The sequence below is a fragment of the Indicator indicator genome, chromosome 9 (genome assembly GCF_027791375.1).
Source record: "Indicator indicator isolate 239-I01 chromosome 9, UM_Iind_1.1, whole genome shotgun sequence".
In the NCBI taxonomy this organism is placed as follows: domain Eukaryota; kingdom Metazoa; phylum Chordata; class Aves; order Piciformes; family Indicatoridae; genus Indicator; species Indicator indicator.
In genome coordinates this window covers 4,368,410-4,376,901 of record NC_072018.1, presented here as the reverse complement: position 1 = coordinate 4,376,901, position 8,492 = coordinate 4,368,410, and the positions used below count along the sequence as shown (strand labels likewise).

At 46.7% G+C, this 8,492-nt stretch overlaps 1 protein-coding gene across 1 annotated transcript in view; it reads left to right on the top strand.

The window, feature by feature from the left end:
- Positions 1–437: 437 nt before the first annotated feature.
- Positions 438–8,492, top strand: part of PCSK2 (proprotein convertase subtilisin/kexin type 2) — a 114,775-nt gene continuing 106,720 nt past the window's right edge. Inside the window, exon 1 of the mRNA XM_054383411.1 lies at positions 438–617. Coding sequence (XP_054239386.1) covers positions 438–617 — 180 coding nt within the window. The remainder of the gene's footprint in view (positions 618–8,492) is intronic.

The window sequence follows — 8,492 nt, the reverse complement described above, 5'->3', positions numbered from 1 at the left end:
AGTACGCTGTGCGCGGGATACGAGGCGGGGGGTGCGGGGCGTGTCGCGGAGGGAGGTGTCAGGGGTGTTGCGAGGGCCGTGGGGTGTGTAGGAGCTGCGTGCTCGGAGGGGGGCCGGAGCAATCCTCCTCGGCCATGATTGGCAGCGCGGCAACCTGCCCCCTCGGCTGGTGCTTTCCCTCTGGCCGCCGCTGAACTGGAGGCGAGGAGGGGCTGGGAATGCGGAGCTGGCAGCACGCACGGACTCGCTCCCTCACACCAACCCGCACCTCACGGCAGCCGCTCGGCTCCTCTCCTTCTGCCTCCGCCGCTTTCATTTTGTATTTTGCATTTAAATTTTAATTTGTTTCTCCTCCCATCTTTTGGGCGCTTCCCTGCCTTGTCCGCCCGCCCTCCCCGCGGCGCGGCGGTGCCTCCGCGAGCGCGCAGCGCGGGGCCATGCCGGCGGGGCCGCCGCTGCTGCGGGGCTCCTTCCTCATCCTCCTCATCCTGCTCTTCCTCGGTGCCCCGGCCCGAGGAACCGTCTACACCAACCATTTCTTGGTGGAGCTGCACGGCGGGGACCAGGCGGAGGCCGAGCGGGTGGCAGCGGAGCACGGCTTCGGCGGGGTGCGGAAGGTAAGCCCCCCGCACAGGCTCGGGGAGGTGCCCCGAGGCGTTCGGCAGCGGCGGCTGCCCTTCACGTTGGGCTGAGGTCTTGTGGGCGTCTTCCCGAGAGCATCCTGGCAGCGGAGGTGCCCTGGCACAGTCCTGCTCGCCACTTACCTGTAGAGAGGGGACGGAGCGGACCGCTTCCCACGGATCCACTAAGTAACCCCCCTGTGCCAAGGCGAATTTAGCAGTAGAGATGCCAAGAGCCATTGCAAGCACTCCTCAGCGGCGGCCCAGAAAGGTGATTTCCCTGCGCTGGAAAGCAGAGGAGTTTCCCACATGGTAGTTGGTGCCTTTTGACTTTGTCAACATCCTCCCATTGAGCTCCCATCCTGCGGAGTCGGGGCCGGGCACGGGAGAGGCAGGGGGCCGCCCAGGGCTTCCTGAGCGCTGCTGCAATTGGAACTGCTGGCAGCACTTAGAGAATAGTTAGACCTCTGTCTTCGTGGAGAAGCTTGCACACAATTTAAGGATTTAAGGTTTCATAGGGCTTTTAAGTTTGTGAGTCTGGTGGCTTCTTAATGTTCCATTTACTCTTTTAGAGCAACACGATGCCCCCAAGCTGGAGAAGCTGCTTAACGTTAAACATCATGAGCAATAAGTGCTTGTCACTAATGAACCTAAGTTGTGAAACTTCAAGTGCCATTAGAGGCTGTTTTCTCTTTTGAGGTCCCAGAAAATCCGTGGTAGTCACAGTGGCAGCGAATTTCTTCCCAGTTCCTTGAAGTCTCTCCCATTCAAATAATAATTAAACCTTTAAATATTTCAGGGTACAGTCAGATCTGGGGTGAGGACAGGGAGAGGTCAACACAGTTCCTGGAAGTCCTAGTGCCCAGGCAGCTTGGAGGAGCATGGAGGAAAAGTGAGCTGTGAGCGATGCTGCTGCTTGTTTGGGTTTTGTTCTTGCCCTGACAGTTATGCAATGAGAGTCTGCTCCTGCTTCCAAGGAACTGAATTAGAGCAGCAACCTGAACTTGGATGAAAGAAATTATTTAAGACCTTGATGGGAAAAAAAAAAAAAGGCAAATTTAAAAAGCGTATATGAAACAAGACACCCTCCCTTGGGCTGCCTTGTCTGCTGGAAGGTGGGCGCTTGTTAAAAAAATGAGGACAAGATCATTATTTCTTTGATCACAGCCAACCTACCTCTGCTGACTTTGTTTGGGGCTCACAGCCTTGTCCTGACAGTGACAGAGCCAGGCTGCCAATACTCTTGGGAATGGATCCCTTGTGGGGACTGCGTCTTGTTACGTGAAACTTAGATACGGCTTTTTTCCCTTTCCACCAGTTTTCCCTTTTTATTCCTGTCCTATCTGAAACCCATCCCTCCTGTCCTGGGCATACCTGACTGATAAGGTCTTGTAATGAGACAAGGGTACTCTTCTGCATAGCTGGATTTCTTGCTGCCTTTGCTTGCTACATGCTTTGAAATGATCCTATGATTCACGTGAAGAAGAGATGGGGAGAAAGGGGATTTTGAAGGCTGAAGAAATGCAGTGTCTGGGCTGTTAAAATCTTCCACGTTCCACCATGCCTCTCCCAGAGTGCCTCAGGTACACTAAGAGACATACAGATTTCTTCTTGGAAATGAATCTTGAAGCTGATCTTGGCAGAGAGCTGGAGAGAAGTCCCTTGGGTGTGTGTTAGAACCTGCTTTCCAGTACATGCTGGCGGGGGGGGCTTTTTCGTTGGATGTGGGTTTCTCTAGGAACGAAGCCCAGCAGAGCTGTGGCATGATGTGCTTGTGCTCAGAGTTGGGGGCAGCTGGTGGCAGTGCCTCCTGTACTGGGCATATGTTGCCCCAAGAGGTTTCTAGGTTTCGTCAACCTATTCCCTGAAAAGGTGGAAAAGCTTCCACCCCTCCTTCACAAAGGCAGGAGGAAATAGCACCCTGCTGTCTGCAAGGCAGTGATTTTAGGGAATAGGAAAAGTTCTCGGGGTTTGACATTTAGCTCTCTTTGTTGGAGGAGAATCTGTGAGAGGCTGGTAACAATCTCCATTCTGCTGGGAAAATCTGTAAGGGGGCTGGGGTGGAAATAGCCAGTCGTTAATAAAAGCTGGTGCCATCAACTCCAGCTCCCCTTCAGTACTGCTGAACTGAGGAGTCTCCTTATCTGTTCTGCTGTCATAAAGCTTGCCTAGTGTCTCTGCTTGCAGTTTGCAGACTCAGCTTTCATGGTGGGAACGACGGTGCGGAAAGTTGAACATGGCCATGCGTGTGTATGGAAACAGAGCTGTTAGTGGTCAGCTCCCAGGGGAAAGTGCCATTTGTAGATATGCTGCCTAAAGACATATTCAAAACATTGTCAGCCTCCCCCCCCCCTGCCCCCCCAGATTATAGCACAAGGAGAAGTGATCTTTGTATAATTCAATCACACATACTGTTTGCATCATAGAGTGAATTATTTACTTAAAAAAGAAATCCAGTTGCCTTTACTGGAGAAGAGCTGTTGTCTGAAAACAGTCTCCTTTATTTCAATTCAGGGACTTAACCAGTAGGAGCACAAGGGCAAATTTAGCTTTTTTTTTTCTTATGTGTGTGGATTTCAGATGCCTGTGAAAGGGATTTCTTGTATGCATGCTCTATATCACCATCCTCTTTTAACATGACTTTATGTGAGCTGATTTTTAAATTACATATTTTTAGTGCTCATGGTTTTTTCCTAATAACAAACGATTTCTGAGAAAGTGCATGTTACATTTGCTGAACAACAGATTTCTGCAGATACACAAGAGAAAGCATTGCCTCGAAGATTAATATTATGAGCCCTGCAGTGCACTTTCTAATTGATTCTTTGGCCATGCTTCCGACCATTGTGCTGAAACCACTACAGGGCATCAGGTGGGCTTAAATGTGTACTGTAAAGTCAGTGCTTGATGAATTGATTAAGAAGGGTTTGGTGCTTATGTAAGCAGATGCCTGTGTTTAGATCTAGGATCTTAACATGAGACAGTCTTAAAAACACTGGTCAATTGTTCTTTAACCTTCCTTGACTTAATCCTGAGTATAGACCTATTTGTAACTCTGATTATACTCTTTAATTTTTTTAATGTTTGCCATTTTCCAGTCTATTTGTATCTGCCCAAGCTGATTGTATATTCTACTCCTGGTGAAACAGATACTCTGATAAAGCATATTCTTTTCTTAAAATCATTCACCTTACCATCTTGGAGCATTCAGAAGTCATGAGGATGTTACAGAATCACAGAACATTAGGGGTTAGAAGAAACCTCAAAAGGTCATCCAGTCCAAACCCCCCTGCCAGAGGAGGAGCATCTAGAGCAGATCACACAGGAATGTGTCCAGGCAGGTTTTGAACATCTCCGGAGAAGGAGACTCCACCAACTCCCTGAGCAGCCTGTTCCAGTGTTTTGCCACTTTCACAGTGAAAAACTTTGTGTTCACATGGAACCTCCTATGCACCAGCTTGCACCCATTGCCCCTGGTCCTACCATTGGACATCTCTAATCAGAGCCTGGCTCCATCTGCTTTACACTGCCCTTCACATAAACACTAATGAGGTCACCTTTCCATCTCCTCTTCTCCAGGTTAAAGAGCCCCAGCTGCCTCAGGCTTTCCTCATCCTCTTTGTGGCTCTGTGCTGGAGTCTTTCAAGCAGTTCCCTGAGGTCTTCTTGAGCTGAGAGACCTAGAACTGGACACAATATTTCAGATGCAGCCTCAGCAGGGCAGTGTAGAGGGGAAGGAGAACCTCTATTGACCTACTAATCACATCCTTGCTAATATACCCCAGGATACCATTGGCCTTCTTGATCACAAGGGCACATTGCTGGGTCATGGTCATCCTTCGATCTACCAGGGCCCCCAGGTCCCTCTTCTCTGTACTGTTCTCCAGCAGGTCAGTCCCCAGCCTGTGCTGGTCCATGTTCTTTCCCAGATGCCAGACACTGAACTTGCCCTTGTATTTCGTTTAATTTCTCACCCAACTCTCCAGCCTGTCCAGGTCTCACTGAATGGCAGCACAGCCTCCAGGTGTGTCAGCCATTCCACCCAGTTTTGCGTCATCAGCAAACTTGCTGACAGTGCCCTCTGTGCCCTCATCCAAGTTGCTGGTGAATATGTTGAATAGTTTTGGTCCCAGTACTGACCCTTATGTTCCCCTAATAGCTATCTATTAAATGATGAGAACTGCAAAAAGAAAATTTCTTGCCCCCCCCCAGCTTTGCCTTTTATTTGCCTTCTGGCATGGTTGCCTGCAGAATATATTTCTTAATGCAGACTGAAAAAAGCGGCTTTCTGACCTTGCCTTGCAATTCTAACGAGAGGAGTTGGAAGAAGCATTTGGAAAGGTCTCCTGTTTGGAGATCAGAGTTAAGACATCTCCTTGCAATTCATCAACAACGCTGAGACAATCTACAAAATGCCACTGTAGTGAAGTGTTCCACTTCTGGTAGCATCAAGATGGTTTCCGATTTTAAAATAAGAACCAAACACTGATTTGAAAGCATGGAGAATTCTATGTTCCTCAAAGCTAATCTGTTGTTGTTTTTTCTTTTATGTATATCACCCAATCACCTCTCCCTCTAAATCTTGCAAAACCCAAGGTACTCTCACACCTGTCACTTTTCTGCATCCCATTTTTGCTTAGGAGGCTGAGGACATAGGTCGAGAGCCAAGCTTTCTGGAATTTGCCAGTAATTTTTGGAAGAAATGTTGTGAGCTTGTTGTAGAGCCTTGAAAATCCCTTCCTGAGTAGATGAGCCCCTAAATGTGGAGAAGAGGTATTTGCCTAGCTCTGTATTTAAAGTGCCAGGGTATGCTTCTACAAGCCCAGAAGGAGAGATGTGATGCTGTGCATGTGAAAAATGCTGCCTGCGGATGTGAGCCTGTATGTGAGTTTATATATATACATATATTTTTCCCCTAATAATACCTCTGCATGCAGCAAAGAAGAAGGAAGGGTGACTTCTCAGCCAGGCTCCTGGCTGACCTGCGTACATGTGTGCACAAATTGGCCAGTTAATGTGTGGTTGAACATGCTTTGCAGATAAATGTACCTGTGTTGCCATCACACATTCTGCTAACCCGAGCACTCAGGAATGTGTTAGTTCTGCACCCTCTGTGCTGCCTTCAGCTCTCCAGATGTGTTCAGTGTGGAAACGGGCTGAAGCAGTAGAGCATCCCATTTTGAGAAGAGGCAGGGAGCCTGGGTGTCCCTGTCTGGGCCCACTGGAGACTAAGGACTTGAGATCAAACCTCATGCTGCAGCATTTCTGTGCACTAATACATGTTTAATATTTAATTAGCTTTGTTGTGTTTTATGCTGGCCTAGAGGAAATGATGCTTGTTTGCAAAAAGTAATCAGAAAGACCTCTTAGAAATGAAAGCTACCATCTTTTTTTTTTTTCTTTGAGGAACTAAGAGCTTTAATTTCCCAGATTTCACTTTTGTTATTCCTAAGGTAAGGAATTCCATGTAAATGCTAATTGTGCAACTACTGAGATTTCAGTAGGTCATCTCCCCACAACAGCGAATGTTCCAGTTTGCAAGAGGTGGTCTGAGATTTTGTGTTTAAATTAGGGGGAAGAAGCAATTGATTAGCAGAAAAAGTTTGATCCTGCTGTGGGAAGACACACTGCTGAGTGGTGATGGAGAGCTCTCTTTTCCAGAAAAACCCTGGAAGAAAGTAATTGTGAAGTTCAGCCATCTGTGTTTGGAGGCACCCTTGTCAACTACTCACAGGTGTAGTTCAGGCTACAAACAGACTATCAAGTCCTGTTTGTTCCTGCTTACAATTGAGAATAGTGTTAGCGGAATTAAAGAAGAGTTTTGCTGTGCTAGGAGAGAGTTTATTTTGTATGTTTTGTATATGGACATATTTTTTTCTTTGAAAATCATGTCTTTTTTTTTTTTTTTTTTTTTTTTTTTACTTTTCAACTCTGACTTGGGTGCAGAAGCAGCCCCAGGAGCAAATACTGTAACTGGTGAACAAAACAAATGCTCTATTACTTAAATGTCCTCACTTATGCATGTGACAGCTGTAAACTATCCACAAGCATAATGTAAACCAAAGGCTCAAGTGCATCCCTAAATCACTTTCTGCAGAGCTCCTTCTCTACCAGGCTCAAACTGACTGCTTATTGGTGGCAAATGTTCTTTTTCAGGTATCAAATAATTACCTTGTCAAGTTTTCATAGCTTTTCTTCTTTGAGTGTAATACAAGAAGGTCAGACTCTCCTGCTGTACATCCCTGCTGTAATTGCTCTATTACTGTTTTGAATAAGAGGTGTAGCTCTGTTTCTTGGCATAACATGCACATTAAACCTTACCTTTGCAGAGAAGTTTTGCTTTGTTTGCTGAGCTATGGGTCAGTAAACACAAAATTATGTCTATTTATACAGCTTCCTGCATTTATGATTTTGTTTATTCCATATTGCTTGAACTCATCATCAAAATGGAACATGTGGTAGCAACCCAGGAAATAATATGCTGCAAGTACTTCTTTTTCCACTTTTTTTTTCTTGTTATGATGCAGTTATTTGTTTTCATTTAAGTGATACTTAGTTTTGCTAGTGCCAAGTTGAATAATGGAAAGGGAAAACCCTGGAAGGAAGCGAACAGCGTTTGCAGAACACTAATCCCAGCACTGGAGCAGGACTGGATGTGGTGTGAGTTACTAGCCCATCTCCTGCAGCCCAGCCCTGAGTGTCTGCCTGATGAAAGCTTGTTGCTGTGTGGTAGAAGGTACCCATGGACAGCTTTGTGCTCCAAGTAGCTCTGGAGCTCTGGGTCTGAGGGACTTCAGCAGCTGAGGAGTTATCAGTGCTCAAAGCATGGAGCTGCTTTTCCTCACCTGGCAGAAACTAGCGGGCAGCAGCAGCTCACTCAAACCCCTCTGTGCCAAAGCCTGTCTGTGCGCAGACCAGACTCAGTCTCCCAGGACAGCAGTTTCAGGATGGTATGGCACCATGAAAGCCAGAAGCAGCCAGTGGCCCCTTGGCTTGTTTTAAGAGCCCGTGCTCCAGAGAGTACTCGTGAAGTGGGATAACCACTGGCAGGAGAAGCTACAAGTTCTTTGGTGACGTTTTGTGTGGGGACTGGAACATCTCTCACAAGTGAAGACTGAGAGAGTTGGATCTTTATGGTCTGCAAAAGAGAAGACTTGGGGGGGAGGTGTCTCATAGCTGCTTGTAAATATTTATAAGGGTGGGTGTCGAGAGGATGGGACCAGGCTTTTTTTTAAGTTGGGCTCAGTGACAGGACAAGGGGTTACAGGCATGAACTTGAACCTAAGAAGTTCTATCTAAACATGAGGAGAAACTTCTTTAAGGGTGACAGAGCACTGAAACAGGCTGCCCACAGAGGTGATGAAGTCTCCATCTCTGGACGCGTTCAAAACATGCTTGGACATGTTCCTGTGTGACCTTCTTTAGGTGAACCTGCCTAGGCAATGGGGTTGGATTCAATGATCTTTAGAGGTCTCTTCCAACCCCTACCATTCTGTAGTTCTGTGAAACCTCGATGCCCTGTGCTGTGTCTCCTAACCTTAGTGATAGTCCTTTTCCTGCTCTAGTGAAATGCCTCCCAAGTATTGCATGTAGTGTCTTCAGCTCTCTGAGGTTCTTTCTCACCTTTGTGTACCTCTGTGTAGAAGAATCCTGATGGCTCATGACGATTTCTGCACCTTACAAGTTCAGAATTTGCACTGGGAGAGACAGGATTAACATATAGGAAACAGATCTCTGCTTCTGTTTCCTTTACTTCAAGTCTGACAGCTCCTTAGCTATTCCAGACCTGTACTATGGAATTTTATAGTCAAAGGTGTTCTTTTAATATCAGCAGTAGATAAACAAGGATCATTAGTATGGTGTCACCGTCCTG